This window comes from Takifugu rubripes, chromosome 20 (genome assembly GCF_901000725.2).
Source record: "Takifugu rubripes chromosome 20, fTakRub1.2, whole genome shotgun sequence".
Classification (NCBI taxonomy): domain Eukaryota; kingdom Metazoa; phylum Chordata; class Actinopteri; order Tetraodontiformes; family Tetraodontidae; genus Takifugu; species Takifugu rubripes.
Window position 1 is genome coordinate 3,364,947 of NC_042304.1, and position 17,383 is coordinate 3,382,329.

General features: G+C 42.2%; 2 protein-coding genes across 5 annotated transcripts; one reads left to right on the forward strand and one right to left on the reverse strand.

The window, feature by feature from the left end:
- The first annotated feature begins 813 nt into the window (after positions 1-813).
- On the forward strand, positions 814-17,356 carry LOC115247163 (uncharacterized protein C1orf146 homolog). 3 transcript variants are annotated; one of them, XM_029827789.1, is made up of 6 exons: positions 814-1,038; positions 1,242-1,335; positions 1,650-1,821; positions 1,956-2,034; positions 2,101-2,215; positions 17,115-17,356. In XM_029827789.1, exons 1-5 carry the CDS (start codon positions 955-957, stop codon positions 2,206-2,208), a joined length of 537 nt encoding a protein of 178 aa, XP_029683649.1. In that variant the 5' UTR covers positions 814-954; the 3' UTR covers positions 2,209-2,215; positions 17,115-17,356. The 3 variants fall into 3 exon arrangements, with proteins under 3 accessions (XP_029683649.1, XP_029683648.1, XP_029683650.1); XM_029827788.1 differs by lacking the exon at positions 17,115-17,356 and having other exon boundaries at positions 2,101-2,298; XM_029827790.1 differs by lacking the exon at positions 17,115-17,356 and having other exon boundaries at positions 1,245-1,335; positions 2,101-2,298.
- Positions 1,330-16,757, reverse strand: glmnb (glomulin, FKBP associated protein b). Of its 2 annotated transcripts, none has more exons than XM_011614595.2 (19): positions 16,152-16,757; positions 6,464-6,589; positions 5,663-5,773; positions 5,284-5,392; positions 4,903-5,146; positions 4,590-4,680; positions 4,341-4,507; positions 4,218-4,271; positions 4,107-4,137; positions 3,926-4,015; positions 3,692-3,733; positions 3,524-3,597; positions 3,279-3,363; positions 3,085-3,194; positions 2,903-2,966; positions 2,694-2,829; positions 2,527-2,621; positions 2,308-2,444; positions 1,330-2,176 (listed from the first exon to the last, which is right to left on the reverse strand). In XM_011614595.2, the coding sequence occupies exons 1-18, from the start codon at positions 16,326-16,328 to the stop codon at positions 2,343-2,345; spliced, it is 1,908 nt and encodes a 635-aa protein (XP_011612897.2). In that variant the 5' UTR covers positions 16,329-16,757; the 3' UTR covers positions 1,330-2,176; positions 2,308-2,342. The 2 variants fall into 2 exon arrangements, with proteins under 2 accessions (XP_011612897.2, XP_029683646.1); XM_029827786.1 differs by lacking the exon at positions 16,152-16,757 and adding an exon at positions 7,295-7,342.
- Positions 17,357-17,383: the final 27 nt, after the last annotated feature.

Sequence of the window (17,383 nt, forward strand, 5' to 3'; positions counted from 1 at the left end):
AGCAAAGATGAAGAAACCTTTTCTGATAGATGGTCTGCTGTCGTGCAGACTCTCTTAGATAATAACTCACCATTAGATGCGTTCAGGAATCTTATTGAGCACTCCATTGTTCTTTAGTTTTTTGTCACATGTTATTAAATTGGAGCTATAGCCTAAGTTTGTTTACCTGTCTGGTTTGTCACTATGCTCCAATGGACCTTTCTAAATTGCAAAACACAACTTACTACTTTAACGAGGCAGGACAAAGGTTGCCCCAGAACACAGTTGGGTTCCCTTTGTAGATATACATGTATGTGTGTATATAACAGTCATAATATTTTTGTTTTTGAATTTAAATAAAGCACTCTACCCCACCTCCCAAGTCTCAAATCTTGCCCAGTCACTGAGGTCCTTCATACAAGATGCATGTCATACAACTGAAAAATGTTCTGCCATATTGTGGCGTTGTCGTTTCAAAGCTTCCAGAAGCATAATTTAGTCACATGACCATTAGATCTTAGTACTCGTTTAATGAGCTACTGAAGGGGACTTTGTGTGATCAGCCTTTTGACGAATCAACCATATATCCCCCGGCTACATTATCGTCCTACTCAGCCGCCTATGGTGGTGTCACATGACCAGTGGAGCGTAACCTGATTGGTTCGAAGTTGACGAACTGAGACGGGTTGAGTGTTTCGCCCTGTTAGCCTGACTGTTGATGGCATTGGTTCTTTTTCGACAGCATTATTTAAGTGGACGAATTTTGAACTGGTTTTTCATGTCGAATTTTTTACAATCCTGATTTCCCCCCCCCCCCCCCCCCCCCCCCCCACACCAAATGTTTAGTGATGTAGAGAATTTTCTGTACAAGTCGACACCTAAATGGTTTGAACGTGGGGCGTCAGCTCCATCTAGCGGCTTTGTTTAGTATGACAAGTGTCGTTAGCGGTTAATCAAATCTCAAGTGCGTCATAAATGTTACTTTTTCTCGAGTTCTTGGCAATGGCGACGCAAGAAAATGCCTGGAAAACAACAATTATAGTCAGTACATCCCTCCAGGTAGCCCGAAGAAGATTTTATTTTAAAATCACTTTCATGTTATATTATTAGTTAGAACGTAAAGAATTAGGGTTTATCTGCTTATTAGCTACCAGGGTATCACTGACAAAATGTCTGGAGTGTCGTCAGGGGGTGAAAGTACAGCTGATACAGAATTTTAGTGTTGAAAATATCCGTAACTGACATGAATTTTGTTTAACTAGCAGCATGATTTAAGCCAGAAGCTCATCTCTCAACAACACCGCATCAGATTCTCACACAGCATCGAGGCTGGAGCTTTTATCTTTCCCCTGTCAGGTAAATTTCTAGTGTTTCATTCAGTCTGAAACACCATAAAACCCAAAAAAATAAAATACAAAACGACGAAACATACACATATCTAAACATCTGATTTAGTGCCCATGTGTTAAGAGCTTATTTGTGCTTTTTTTAAAGCAGTAATGCTGATTAATACCAAAACTGTCTGTGTTTAAAAGAATCACATTTTAACTGTATTTGCTGATTATTCTATATTTGATTTGATTCATTTTATTATACAAGACTATTCTTGTTGTGTAAGTATGTGTTTGTTGAGACGTTTGATATAAATGATGTGATTCTCTTGTCCGTAGGAACGGCCTTTTTGCTGATAGATCCTGCAGACATTTCAGGTTCTATAGAAGATTCCGGGCTCATTGAGACAATAAAGAGTTTTGCACAAGTTCACCGGAACAGCTTTCTACTTCTAATCACCCCATTTATTGGGAAAAAAGAGATAGAAATACTGTCAGCGATTCAACACAGGTAGAATAATGATGTGATGTTCTAACACACACAAACACAATCCGATTTAATTCCATGTGCTCTCCAATTTGACAGTTGTTAGTTCCAGTATTTCCTGTATTATAAACTAAGGAGATATATTTTTTCCTCTCCAGATTCTTCGGCAGCAAACTTAAGATCCTGCCTGTGAGAAACAATGGGGACATCCTCACAGGAATGTTGACAATTGCAAAGGTGGTGATTAACTGCTGAAACGCCTGCGAGGTGTTGTTGCGTCGGCTCACTGTCATCTGTCTGCAGGCCACCTGTAAGCCGTACGCCGGTATCATCTATAACAGAATGTCTCTGGCTCGAGCTCACATCGTTGAAAGCAGTCCTGTGTGGGAGATGTTAAGGGACATGCTGTAAATGTGATGTAAGTTTATAAGCACTGAGGTTTTTATTAGTGCATAAGCTGCACTGTGACTAGGCAAGGTCAATAAAACAGTTTAGTAATATATGCCGTACTTGTCAGTCGTCTGAGAAAAATATTTAAAGTGGCATCAGTTTAATTGGGGTTTTTTCAGCCTTTCCGTGGCGATCTCTTCAATTCGGACAATAAGACTCTCCATCAGGTCAAAGGTCACCAAGGCACTCTGCAACACCTGAAATGTGAGACAAGCTGAGTTACTGATGATGCAAAGATCAAATTGAAAGCATAAACACTTGGGAATTAAGATTCTGTACCTGGTAGTGAACCTCCGGAGAGATGCTCGACACTTTGCTATGTTTCACATTCATGCTTTTCATCAGTCTTGTGGCTCTGGTGGCATCTTTGGCCTCTATGAGAACAAGTTTAAGATATTTCAAAGATGAGTGGGAGTTCATTTTTGAAACTGACAGCTAATTCTTACCCTTTGCTTTTTGTTTTTGACCCTCCCTCAGTGACTTTACTTCTGCACAATAACAGGTTCTTGATAGGCTGATGCACACGCGCAGAATTGTCAGATATTTGTCTTTGAGTCTGGATACTTCTCCCCACACCCCTTCCTGCAGGTACCAGGAACAACTGCTTAGTTTTTGCCATAAATAAAATAGTTCAATCATGGTTATTTTGACTTACAGCATCCCTCAGAATGTTATCTCTGAGCGCAAGATACCGTATGAGATTAAGGCTCTCCATTACCCTGGATAGGAAAAAAGCATTGGTTTACAAGTAACATTTACAAAATAGCCGCAGTAGCCAGAGGTTTGTTTGAGTTTAGGTTGCAAACGTCTGCATTCATAGTGATGAATTTCCCTCACCTGTCCATATTGTTGAGCAGATTTGTGTCAGCGCCTTGTGGCAGACACAACACCAGCCCCAACAAGGACACCAGTCCTTCTCCCAGGAACCATGCACAGGCATGACCTGACTGCAAGAGCGTTGGGCAGGATGTGACATCACGTTAAAGTTAATTCAGAGCTTCACGTGAGTTGGAAGTGATCTTTTCCCTCACCTGAATGGAAAATTCAACTTGATTTCTGATGTTCTTTATAATGTAACCCTCCAGTCCTGCGTGGTTGCTGGTTCTTAACATGCACCTGGAACATAAAACATCAACATACCGTTATATTTGCATAAATGTGGTTCAGGTTTTAAAGTAATGTAAAAGTTACATTGAGAAATCATTGAGATGAACCAAATATCACTACAGGTGCACACATACTATATGTAAAATACAAATACACACTTCTGTCCCACCTGAAGTACTTGTGCTTTGCTTCAGCATTGAATTTCTGGATGACAAGCTGAAAAACCTGCAGCCCTGATTCTCTCTGTCCAAAGTCGTTTCCAAAGAAAGAAAACAATCTGCAATTCTTGGACAGCTGGACAACCACTTCCTTCAGTACGGTATGAATGCATGCTCACCAAATGTTGCAGTGGGCAGTCTGTCAGGATCCGACGAAGGTTCTGCGAATATTAAAGCAGCACAGATGTGATGCTTGCAGTGATGCTTCAAATTGTTCATCGGGCTTTATTTGATGTTTATTTAGTCATATAACTACAGGTATAACAAATGGAACTTTTAGACAGCAGTCATAGCCTATGTAAATACACCATTTTGCATCAGTAAACATCACAGTTCACTCCTTACTGACTCACCTGTGAAGCATGATATACGCTCTGCAGTTCCAGTAGACTCACAGGAATACTGCAGTCTGGGATGTCCTCCAAGCTCTTTTTATATAGTGCCTGGTTATTACACAGTTATGACCATTAGAAACACGTTTGGTCTGTTTTATGAGATCATGCCTGTCAGGATGTATATCTGAGCCATCCTCACCATTCCTTTAAGGACATGTGACTCCTTTTTGCTGTTTGAAAAACAAAGTGATATTATGAAATTGTTAGGAGGGGAAAAGAAAATCTCTGAATTTGATGGTAATTACCAGACCTGCTAAGTAGCAGACTAATGTGTTCCATGTTGCACTGAAGCACAAACACGGGACTGCAACAGATGGAGACAAGATGTTTGATCTGCAGGGAGTCTGATCAAATGTTTGATATGGAATCTCACCTAAACACTGCGGGAAATCTGTCGATTGTTATGCGTTGCACAAACAGTAGATAAGCCACGCAAGCCGTGGATTCTTTGGATTGGATGTTGTCAGTCTTGGTGCGTTTCCTCAGAGAGGCGAAGAAAAGGAGCTCTGAGAGGGACTCGTGTATTGCATGAAGAGTCCGCTGCCGGGCAACAGCGTTAAAGATGGAAAGTCATATGGAAAGAAGATTTGCCTGACAAGGAAGGAAGGAGAATTTTCCATACCATAATCTCTGATGCAAAGTGCCACAAGGTTGATTTTCTCTTTTGGTTCAGTTCAGCATCAAGCAAAGGGTCTCTTAAGCTCCTCATGCAGCTGCAGAGAGATCAGGTTCATCAATCTATAACCCTACAACTTTCATTGTTATTACATTTAATTTTTAATTTTTTTGTGGGGGCTGGGGGGGGGTTAGATATGTGAATGAATACATTTGTGTAGAATAAGCAAAACATAATGAATTCTGGAGTACCTAAACTGAAAATGTCAGTTGTTTCTTTTTTTTTTTAAAAAAAATCAAATGTGAATACAAAAACCTACAAGTTGCGAAGCTCCGTCTTCATTTCCTCATGTGCAGGGTTTCCACTCGTCATCGTCACCATGACTCCCTCTGTGAAGGGCTTTATAAAGGCAGCCAAGGCACTGCAGCAGCGGCACAGACCATACTCATCTGCTTCCTCCTGCTGGGAGCTGTAAGGGACAGGCAGCCGAGACAGCTGCTTCTGCAGGCCGGACAGAACCAAGCCCATGCTGGCTGCCTGTCTGTCCTGCAGTCGAAAGAGCACTGACGGACACCAGGCTGTTGTTAGCATTAATGGACAGCAGGGGGAGACAGAGCTACATAAAAGTACCATGTCTCTGTGGTAAATATTTGATGAGGTGTGTAAAAATGAGAATATTGCAGTTAATATTTTATGTTACCTGCTTGAAGGTGCGGAATGACTATTAGGATGGTCTCAGATATAGCACTTGGTCCAATATCTTCAATTATCTCAAGGAAGTTATGCACAAGGTCATTTGGACTGCAAATCTACAGCAGCAAAATAGTAGACATTTATTCAAATGTCACTGCTACTACTACTACTACTACTACTACTACTACTAATAATAATAATAATAACAATTACATTAACATCAATAATAACAATAACATCAATAATAACAATAACATTAATAATAACAATAATAATAATAATAAACTGGATGTTTGATTGATTAAAGTCCAGTAATTTACCAAAAAACTATTTGCTTTTCAAATGTCTCTGTATCTGAGTAATCACAGACTGAGTAATCACCATACCCTGGTCAGCTGTGTGATGGCAGCCTGGCAGTGATGAGAGCTCTTCTCTTTTCTAACCACTTCATTTAAAAGAGGTTCCAGGAGAGCACAACCCATAGACTGTACAAATCCCTGAGTGTAATACAAAATATTCATGCAAACATGAACTCACATGTTTTATTAGAAAAGTCAGATGTGATTAATAACGTAATTTGGCAAATATGAGTATTCCTTCATGAAGCTGAAATCACAGGAAACATCAAAACACGTGCATACAAGGCTACACTAATCTGCACAGCTAATGGCTCTGTGCAGCCCAAAGTTCCCTGCATGTTCCTTTTTTATTATCTGGTGCCAAGCAAAGGACTTCCTGTTTGATAATCAATCATTTAAACCCCTTTGAGACTGTTCTGCGCTTAGAAAGAGGAGAGAATTAGAAATGACATGTGCTTCTAAAAGTGTTGTACACAAAACTGTTGGGAGACGTGTGGAGGGATTGGACAGACAAGGGCACTTAGCGCTGTACTGAAGGAGGGTTAGCAGTGGAGCGAGAAATCTGACTGAATATTTGCTTGTTTTCTGCCCACACCTCCAGGTCAAGGGGCCAGCAGGCTGCGTGTAGATCTTTACCATAGTTCGGTCACAGGAAAAGAGGCTTCTGTTCACTTCTGGAGGCTGCAGTGTGACTGCCTTTATGCTTTTAATAGCTGTTTGACAGCTTAGCACTATCAGAGTCCTGTGACTTCCCGTGAATAAGGTGTGATGATACCAGTGAAGAACATCTGTCTTTCTGTAGATGTGTTGCAAGTCAACTTGAAATACCTGGTTCATCTTATCCTCAAGGAATTGCTGCAGTTGTGCACTGGCACCTTCGGCAAGACAGGCGGACCCCAACCTTTTAAACTCCAGGTAGTCTTCAGGCTTCAGGTCTTCATCTGGAGTACTTTGCTGAAGACAGAATGAAAGCAGAGGTTGGTGGTCAGTGTCATTGCTTCAGCTTGACATTTCAATACAAATGAAAGTAGTTACATCATAAAGCATCACCCAAAGCCTGAAGCATTCCATACCCGTCTGCATTTTTAATGTGGGTTACACCCTTTATTATTATTTTCATTATAGTAGTAGTTGTTGTCTTCGTTGTTGTGATTGTTGTAAGGAAATAGGTTCTTCTTCTATGAAATGTGAAATGAAATGAAACTATGGACATCCATTATCAACAACTTGATCCCTGAGCGGGGTTGCCGGGGGCTGGTTACTATCCCAGCTGCCTTTGGGCGAGGGGCTGGTCACATTCAAAGGTCGGTTTAGAGTATAGTGGTAGTCAATTTTCCAGTCTGAATTTCACTGTGGGAGGAAGACGGAGTAATGTAATGTTCCAAATTCAGATTTTGCTGCACGTCAGTGTACAGATGAGAGTTTAAGACATATTTCTAAGTAAAATGATGTGAGCTACATATTTGGTTTTTAAAATGACTCAAACCAACTCTTCAATTTATACAGAAAACAAGCAGACCATTTTACAATAATAATACCAAAAGTAATAATATTGTAGCCATTGGGTGAAGTTACAGGTAAATATATTCTCATCTCATTGCTGCATGATGTTTAATTCTTCTACGGCTGTACTGCAGTTCTGGAATATTGTTGACTTACCCATCTCTGGATGGTGGCGTTCAACTGCTCTTTATTCATCATTAATGTCCCCCCACAGCCAATCCTATTAGATATATATATCTTTTTATATTCAACACACAGCAGTGGTGACCACCACTAAAAGAATGACCACATGTCGCTGTCCAAACGTTCTGATGGCTCCAGAGAGGCAGAGATTCAGTGTGAGGAAGATAAACCTCTTAGCTCTCTTTGTGCCTGACGTAATAGGATTAAACCAAAGCACTTGTGTATGGTCAAATGTGGAGCTGTCTGGAAGGCTCGAGGTAAATAAAAACTTGACTCTGTGAAATAATGAATGCAGAGGTGGTGTTCTATGTTTAATTATCCAAAGATCACTGACTGCGTCTATTCTCACAGAAGTCAACCCGACCCACTCGCTGCACTGCACTTCCTTTCCCCGTAGGAGGGGAGGGCCCATCAGCACTGCTTAGAACTACACAGTATTCATATGTTATATAGAACTATTGAATGAGTCAGTTGTTTTACAGTATTGAGTTAGGTAGGCTGCTTTAAAGAGGACTGAAAATACTTTTATATTGGTGAAAATACAGTAATTACGCGGCAATGAATGTTCTCAGAGACTCTTGGAGACTCTTGGAGCTTAAAAGAATTCAACTGGGGTTCTGTTAGTGTTTCAAAAACGTTTCGCCTTCTATTAAAAAAGCTTCTTCGGTTCAGAACTGAACTGAATTCTTTTAACCCTCAAGACATAAATAACTGAAACTAGCCTCACAGCAAGTTTCACATATTCACTCATATTCACTGGTGACTCATTTTGCAAAGTGCAGCTTGAGTTAAAGTATCTAAAAGGATTATAATGTGCATTTATGGGGTCTGTGTGCAACGTATAATTCAAATCCCAAAATTGCATGATTGAAAGTGCCATTTTGGAGCTATTTCCTAATTTCACTGATTTTTTTTTCCTGCTGACTGGGTCTCTTTCATCGTTGTGTTGGACTGAGTCTGTTTCGTAGAAGAAGTGATGCGTCATCACATGTGATCAGGTTTGTTGTCTGGGACAGTCTCAGAAGCATTAAACACTGAACATTCTGGGGCTGTAAGGTTTTTTTTTTGGTAGTTGATCAACTATTTTTTGTGAGCGGGTGGATTTGAAACATAAGTCTGTACCCAGCAGAGAGCACACGGCTGTAATTGTGCATTTTAGTAGACATTTCACCTCAAATGTATGAGAAATCCATTTATAGCACTTATTGAATGACTGCTGGGTTCTTAGTTTAGGTCTTAGTGAAAGAATATGATTTGACAGGGACAATAAATCCCCCTCAGCCGTGAGTTTAATGCTGTCTACTCTCTGTAATTCAATGGATTGGCTCGTTGAAGAGAGAGGGATTAAGAACGCCTGTCCACGATTGCATTATGACTACATATTGCTCATCTGTGCAAACCCAAAGGTTTCAAATGCATAGATTTCCCTCAGCATTGGTGTGTGTCTGTTTACATGTGACAAAATAGAAGTACAATCACTGACTTCCTGCTTCAGCTCCTACAAAGTCCTGATTTTAGATGAATAGGGATATAAGCCTGTTTGAACAGTCGGATTTAGCCAACATCTGCTCTTCAGGCGGGCTCTTTCTATTGCTGTGTGAGGAGAGACAAAAGGCCCAAAGCAAACAGGCTGACTGCTGTTCATGCCGTGTTTGTCACTGATTTTTAATTATTAGTAATTGCCGGCCGATGAGGTTCTATATTGTCAGTGCCTCGGAGTGCAGAAAACAACAAAAGCTGTGGTCTTTGTTGAATGTGTGGTGGGTTTTTTGTTGGTTCTGGAGCTTGTGTTTTTGTCCAGGCAGATTAATCTGCTCAATGATCAGAATTCTTTTAGGATTCTTTTATTGTATTATTACTTTTTATCTATCATTATTTACTTATTCCTAGTAGAGTCGTAGTGACATTTTTAACTGAATTTCTGCTCTTTTATCATAACAAACTTGCTACAAAATATGGAAGAAAAAGTAGTTTGCATTAAAAATAAACACTGCCCACATACAATACACGTCTAGTATTTCTAATAAGGTGTATATTCTATTTTGCCTTTATTGTAGATAGACAGCCAAGGTCAACAAAATCTAAAAGCATTTGTTAAATAGATTCTCTACACAGACGTGTTATTAACTCATGTGTTTCAGCATTCTATATTCATTCTATATTCATTCTATATTCCAGGGTCACAGGCGGGGTAGTGGAGCCTGTCATAGCTGAATATGGCTGAAGGCAGCGTCCACCACCGAAATGAGTCTCCAGCTCATCCAGAACCCTATGTGAGCATTAAGGGGTTCAATATCTTGCTCAAGGGCACCGTGGCAGAGCTCTGGTTATTCTGGTACCTACTACTGGAATACCTTCCATGGTTTGTTGGTACCGGGGCTTGAACCAGGAACCCTCAGTCTCAGTCCAGTCCCGTACATGCCATTTTATTACAGCAAAACATACATCCATACGAATGCCCGAACAGTTTCCTTTCTGTATCATTCATATGGCCCAAGTGTAGGGTGCAATAGGTGGAAAAGGGGATATAAAAACATCATGGTTGGGCAATCAATCAAATTAAGTCACGTTGTGGTATTTGAGGAGCGGTATTGTTGTAAAGATTGCTCACGCATCAAACGGTCGGGACATTTTCAGGGGGAAAAGATAAAGCGAAAGAATGTTTAAAGAAGCATAAGTACACACCAGGGACACCAGGGACGCCAGGGACAAATTACTTGACAGAAAACATTTGACATTTTTGGATTCTTAAATGGTATTTCAGATGTGCTTCTTTTGGTGGTACAAAACCGTACATGGAAGTCATATCGTAATGATCAAAAAACCTCAATGAGCCCCCCAAAAAGACAGCTTTGGCTGTAGTTTGTGGGCCATGTATGCTATTTACGTAGACTTAGAGGCTGCATACTGCAGGGAACTCCAGGGTCAAAACAACCTTCATATTACTAGAACAACCAACCAAGTTTTAGCTCAACAACAAGAACTCAGTTGGGTTTTACGGTGTGAGAGTGACAAGTCTGAAATTGCAGGTTTCTTTAGATCATAACATGCAGTCGTCATCACTATGATTTTAATAAAAGCAATGGGAGCAATAAGACTATTAGAGTGCTGGTGTCATTTCAGCTGTGCAGTATTTATGGAGCAGCAGTCTGGTATACAAACAGGCAGCGGTCCTGTGAGAGCGGGATAAAGCGCCCCCCCATTTTCTCTCTCCATCCCACATTTCCTTTGTGACCTCTTAGAGAGCAAGAGCCTCTAAGTGAACTATTTATCCAGTCAGCTTCCCCCGGAGGCCTTGACAGACTGCTGCAAGCTCTCCTGTCTGCCCCGAAACCTCCCCAGGCCCCGCTGTGCTTGTCAAGAAAAACTGCTGTGTTTAGAGCCCCTCCCTCGGGCCCCGCTTCGGCTTCACTGCCGGGTTGAGTGCCAGTTGAATTTGATTTTAAGACATTTTATATACAGCCCAGATTTGCTTTTAAAATGATCGTTACGGTTTGTGAGTTGATTGCTCCTCGTGTTCGGATATTTTTAATTCAGGAGAGTTTTGACTCAACAAAAGAAGGAAAATACTCCGACACCATTTCTTCTGTGTATAAAACCCAATTTGCCAGCTTGTCTCAGCAGTCTAAAGTGGATTGAAATCCAAAAGTGTTCAAAGCTGTCAAATGTGTCACTGCAGCCATTTATCAGTTTGACTTAGTACGACCACAATCTGCTGTTCTGTCTGTACCACCAGACACATTTGGGGACATGGTGACCAACTGACTCAATCTTTTATGCGAAAGAATGTCTTGTTTTACTTTTGAATCCCTGGATGCGGAGGAAAAAGTGGAATATCTTTGTTTTGAAAGAGATCGCCCCAGCGTAGCGAGAGTTAATGGAGACGGTGCTCTCACAAGGGAAATCCATGACCTTGGCCCCTTTTTGTAAAAGCTTTGCCCCTAATGAACAAATATAGGGAGGGGCTCGGCGGCCACAGCGTGGGCGTCAGCACTTGTTTGACGAACATTCGTTCGGGCTTTTTTTGTTTTTTCTATCTTTCAACGTGGCGTAAAGCTGCTTTATCTGCCCGTGTGCTCCGAGATGAAAGCTCCCTGGGAGAGACAAAGGAGCGGGCCGGATGCCTCAGTCTCTTCTTGTACCTACAGCATCTGTCTGGTCCGCATCAACAAATCCATACTGCACGCATCGCACCGACTTCACCAGCGCCCGCACAACCTTTTGTGAATCGGCATTTTGATGACAGCACCCAGTGTCAAGTTGTTCCCAATCAATACACATAGAGCGGACGCCTTCATAGACACAGATCGCCGCTGCTTGGCTGCTGTATCTCAGGCTTGTGGAGACTGACACCCTGTCTGACTCTGATCAATAAGTGGCGCGTCAGGGCTCGGTGGCCCCTCCGCCAGCCGCCCAGTAAAGCTGCTCAGCAACTCCCCGGGGTGGACGAATCGGAGATGTTACATGTGAACTGGCTGTCAAAACGATTCTGTCATCGCTCCGCTCCCCGGTTTTTAAAGATGCTGACACACTGTATTAGGGGTACCAGTGTCTCGTTGGAAGTGATGGAGGCTTTTAGCCTCGTTTTTTAAGCCGCCTCTATCTGTTTAAGTGTTCGCTCGTGTGTTAGAATTTCTGCTTGGCCCTCTGCGCAAGTCTCCTGGTATTTTCCACCCGCTCACATCTGTGATGCAGGTCAGTTTAAGCTTCGTACAGAATCCTGTTTTGTTTTATCGGTCAGTTCACCCACGCTGATAATGTCACCTCCTTTTAGTGCGGCTTGTCTGACCTGAGAATTAGACTTTGAAGCTTTATCTGACGATGAGCACGTATTATATCTCCGCCAAAGCCAAAGCGCCGAGTAAAAAAGGTCAGATCAGATTCAGCTTGGGGTCATTAATGTTTTAGAGGATGCCAGAGGGAGAATGGGAGAGTCCTGCACGGCCATGATCCATTTCCTTTGCCATTGTGGCTCCGTCGCGCCTCGTGCGCTCCTATTGTGAAGCGGTTCCCCTGTAAGTTTAACTGGTCAACATTTTAAATACTGTAGCTGGGCTAACCCCCACGCCTCTTTTTTAATTATTGGAGGAATCGGGTAAGAATTATTAATCAGCCTTCCTCCTTTGACCACAGCCCAGCGGAGACCTGGCGCTCACTCACCGACCTGCCCGTCCGTCCCCGCTGCACCGCGCACACAATGGCGTTACTCTGCTTTGATCCTGCTGCAGTCTGACACATGACCACGCAGACCCCTGAATGGGCATTAGTGCAGGCTTCAGCAAACCCAACATCTGTGCCTCGCAGCACTGCCACTGCTCAAATCATTCATTAAATCAGAACACAAAAAGTAACTTTACTTGAATGCCTGGGCATGAATATTTGATCATGGCTGAGAATAAATCTTTGTTATTTTCTGCTGCCTCCTCTGCTCCTCTTATAGATCGCGCCGCTCTTTGCTGTTTGGGCACAGGAACACGTGTGAAATGGATCTTATGAATATTTTAGGCAGATTCATAGCTGCAATCAGGCCTCTTTAAGGGGACGGCTGTATCACCTTGGAACATCCTGTGCTGCTGCGCTCGCTCGCAGACCGTTAGCCGCGTGCATAGCTAATGGTGGATGAAAGATGTTTTCTTCTGTATTTGTCAGGGGTGTAAAACATGTTTAACTACCTCATTAACATACAGGCTACAGACCAACAACATGTGCTCTGCATCTGCTTTGTTCAAACTCTCGTGAAGCATGTTCCCCTGGCTGTTCACACAAAAAGATTGAACCACCAATGGAGATTAAATGAAAGATGTCTAATAATTTCAATTATAATATGAATACAAAAATATTTAGCTATTGCCAGTGAGGATTTCAAACCTATTTATGGGCTATGGCGTGCAAGCACAGGGTTGTTTTTGTGCAATGTTCACTTCAGTTTGACATTAAATTAAGTCAAGTTACTCAACAGGAAGAAACTAGATCATTACTGACTGATATTGCTGAAACAAATCTAAACTCTCTGGTAGCAAGCTAGTTGCAAAAAGCCTTACATTTGTCAAAACATTATTGTTTAAACTAAAACACTTACACAAAGTCTAAAAAGAACAAAGTTGTAGTAGCTATAGTTGCCGAGGATTTGTGCATTTGCCCACACGCCAAACTGTCATTGATGCAAAACCTTTTATAAATGAACAAGAATGTCAGTTATCCGCATAAAGCTTAGAAAGCTTCCCAAGATTTGCTTTCCACATGTTTCCTTTCCCCCAAAGAGAAGAGGATCTGTAGTTACGAAGCCTTTTAGCCAGCGCCGATCCTTTTAATGTCACCTCCAGAATTCATGTGTCACGAGACACGACTTTAGAAAAGACTAAACCAGGCCAACAAGGCTGGAGCATTGACACGGAGAAGGAGCGTGCACAGGTTCCACTCGCAGAGCTACTCGATATACAAGGATGGGACGCATGTGGAGGACAAGGGACTCGGACCACGGCACCAGTTCAGCGTATTCCTGCGTTGAGGCTCACATACAAATGGTCCAATGATATGTAATGCTCGATTAAGCGGATAAACACGTCTTTAAATGAGCGGACTATAGTACCCTTTCATCAAAGCTGTGGGTCTCCCACCCCAGCGATCCTCCCCCACCCACTATCAGCAGCCCTTCGTGGACTCATGCTGTTCAGGGCCCCAGACCCTCAGAACAGAATCAGCTAATGGAAAGCTTTCAAGGCAGCCAAAGAAGAATGTCGGCTCTCATTTCCCATTTTCTGATATTACCGGAGGTGTGTGCGTGTGTGTGTGTGTGTGTGTGTGTGACACTCACACACCGGCACCTTGGGACAGGCCATTATAAAGGACTCTGAAAAGTGAAAACAACACTTTCAGTTCAAGTCTTATTATCACACACATGTGAACAGATGCACACATACACAAACACACAAACACACACAGCAGCGAAGCTGCTCAGACGCCAGATTTTAAAAAACAAAAGCGGAGCAGGGGGATCCCACAGAACCGACGGTAAAAGCAAATCCTAAAAAAGATGAAGACTAAACGTAGACATTTTAGTAGCTTTAGCCTGCACATGAAGCAGCCGTTAGCTATTTTGGGCCTTTAAATGATGCTTCAAAGCAGATTGTGCTGATCAATGAGACATGTGTGGCTATTTGCCTAATAAACCTGTGCTAATTTGACGTAAATCTTTATTAAAAGCCAAATGTTCCAACAGTTGAAACGTGATGATTGACACCCCCTGTTCCCTTCAGTCTGGGTGGTAATCGGATACAACAGCGTCACCACCTGATCGCTGCACAATCTCGCTCCTCGTGTTGACTCCAAAACACGGCGCCCAAGTTTGGCTCAGGAATTCGTGCCCTATTATTGAACAGTAGGAGGAAGCATAAAAGCATCACCTGTAAACAACAAAGCATTAAGAGTCTTTTTATGTTTGGTTTTTTAAATCCACTTCATTTAAGTTAAAAATCCGAGAATTTTATTTGCTCCAAGTCATTCTGATTATTTATTAAAAACACATTGTATATTATTTAAAAAAATAATGGGAAAGTAAAACTTCTTAGAACAAAAAAAGGTGAGTATAAAGGTTAATAAGCAACATTATAAATATTCCACCACCTGGGTTAAAAGTCTTTTACATTCCTTTTCTAATCCCAGCGGCTCCACGAGGATATGAAAAATGAGAGCTGTGTGTGCCGGCCGGCGTCTCAGCCTGCAGTTTCTGTAGTGTGTGTTGTGGTCACGGCTGAGCCTCTGGTGTCTCTTGTTATTATTTTCCTCTCATTCCTCCCTTTCCATTGCTGACTCATGAATAATTTGTGTCCGCGCCTTGTTGCTCGATGACAGCTGAGCAGTTGGTTTGCAGGCTGTTTTTCAGAACAGGTGAATAATGAATAAGCCTCTGCAACAAAAGAGCTGTGTCCTGCACAAGCCTGGCCTCCTTGCATCCATCCCCACACTAGTGTGTGTGTGTGGGGGGGGGGACAGGTGAGCAGAAATGGGGGTGCGATAAAATGCTTTTACCTCCGAATCTTTATTCCCCTCATCGCTCCATGTTAATCAGTGCTTCTCCTCACAACCAAGAGATCCCTGTTTGTCTATTTAACTTGTCAAACCAGTGTGAAATCTGCTGAACAAGTGCGTGTGAGCAAATCCCACATTATTATTACAATAGACAGAGCCTCGGGGAGGCCAGCACCTTGGTGCTCGCCTCGGTGTCACTAAAGCACCTGCCTCTGACTCCTCACGGGGGTTGACGGTGTAAATTTATTTCCCTAAACGCCTGCGAGGGGTCAGGCCACAATTCTTTACGTTAGAATGATGTATCCATCTTTTTTTGATTTACATCGCACTTGTTAAGAAGCGCCGGGCACAAGCTTACAGTTTATTCTGGGCGTGATTATACACTTATTCCGCTTTGAGTCCTGATTTTTCCAGTGATTCACATGGACCAGGTCATGAGTGGGTTAAGTGGTTAGGGTAAGTGGGCAGGGCGGTTCCTGCTATACAGAAACCCGGGTAATTAGATGCTCTGCTTTAGCACGTTAGCTGCGGTTTTAAAGTTTCCGTGCAACCACAACTGTTTTGTGTGTGTAAAGGTAGTGAGTAGTGGCTTTTCTGCACTGAGTTGAACCACTTCACACACTCTCAACCTAAAAATCCAGAAGAGGAAGTGATTCAGCTTGTGAAAACAGTAGAAAATAAAGAAGGCGCCTCTAAAAGTCCTTCCATTATTCATGTTTCTTTTTAGATTAATAATGAAGCCCTCAAAGCCACAAACCAGACACTGAACTTTCTAATTGCAAAAATGTGTCATCAACCATACCTTTGGATGGATGCACATGCGGTTCCGTGCACAGCGTGCGTAGGTGCGTATGGCGCCTGCACACTTGGGGCCCATGCAGGATGCAGGCCTAGATTTGAGCAAGAGACTGCAGCGCTCTGATTGCTCGCCCACTCCGATCGATCCAGGCGTATTCATATTTGATATGCCTCGGGGCATTTGGGTAATGCTTTAAAAAAAAATCCCCCGGTGCTCTCGGAGGAAATCTGGTCGGCGTTATTGCTGGTTTGAAGGTTTTGTTTTCGCTGGGTAAACGTCTCTCTGAGATTGCGCACCAGGGTTGTCCCAGGCAGACGGAAAACTCAGCGGTTTTAAGGAGATTCTCGAGTGCTGAGCTGCTCCGGGTGTGAGTAGAACTTCAGTCACATGTCACACGCTGGCTTCGCCCTCTTGTTGGCGCGAGGCTCCCTCTCAGTGGGACGTGCACTTAAAATCAGCTTCACTCCAGGAACAAACAACCCTCATGTTGCCTGAACGCAACACAACCTTTTCAGATGCCTTTTTGTATATTTGATTTTTAGGATGCTTGTAAAACGTTCCAATCTTTTAACAAGTCCGATTGAACCCACTGATATAATATTTTTACTCAAATTATAGCAATTGTTAGTGATATCTCTTTATCTTTGTCACTTTGAGTAGCGAACAGCGGATTAAAATCAGACTTTTAAATTCCATATCATTATTTTCTGAACTCTAAGTGGGGAAAAAATCAGCCAAAAGTGCAGCACGCCATTAGGTTGTGATTTAAATGAGTAGACTTTTGCTGTTTTTCTTTCCTCTGTTCATCTTGGGATTTAAAATATTCAACATCTTCACAGGCCTGGATGTTGTACAATTTTTGGGGGGGAAGTGAAGCGTGCATGGGAAATCCTTGCGAGTCAGTGATTTCAATCAATGTTGAAGGGAGACAAACTGATTACTCCTATATTTTTTTCCTCCGTTTAGGCTCAAATAGGGAATAATGGTTTGCGTTTGAGCCGAGATGGTGCTAAAGATGACGACTCCTGGAGGAACCGTTGCTTGAGGTTAAAGAAATGCCACATTTCTCAACATTCGAAATGATTTTCTTTCTGTTCTTGTTCTCTGGTCTGTTTAATACGAAAGATTTGTTATTTATTTATCATTAAACAGTAGCTTTTCTCAGAGGTTCATTTACTTGGTTCCAATATACCTTTTGGAAAATGCTCAGGTTGTATGTTTGAGTGTGTTTGTGT

Bases quoted from the DNA above. Each gene is read 5' to 3' on its own strand.
- glmnb (XM_011614595.2), bottom strand. From the start codon at position 16,328: ATGCCCCGAGGCATATCAAATATGAATACGCCTGGATCGATCGGAGTG. The intron at 4,681-4,902 runs GTAGGTTTTTGT...ATCTCTCTGCAG, and splicing joins AAGACGGAGCTTCGCAACTT to CTGCATGAGGAGCTTAAGAG. The intron at 3,195-3,278 runs GTGAGGGAAAAG...ACGCTCTTGCAG, and splicing joins AAGTTGAATTTTCCATTCAG to TCAGGTCATGCCTGTGCATG.
- LOC115247163 (XM_029827789.1), top strand. From the start codon at position 955: ATGTTACTTTTTCTCGAGTTCTTGGCAATGGCGACGCAAGAAAATGCC. The intron at 1,336-1,649 runs GTAAATTTCTAG...TCTTGTCCGTAG, and splicing joins TTTTATCTTTCCCCTGTCAG to GAACGGCCTTTTTGCTGATA. The intron at 1,822-1,955 runs GTAGAATAATGA...TTTCCTCTCCAG, and splicing joins CTGTCAGCGATTCAACACAG to ATTCTTCGGCAGCAAACTTA.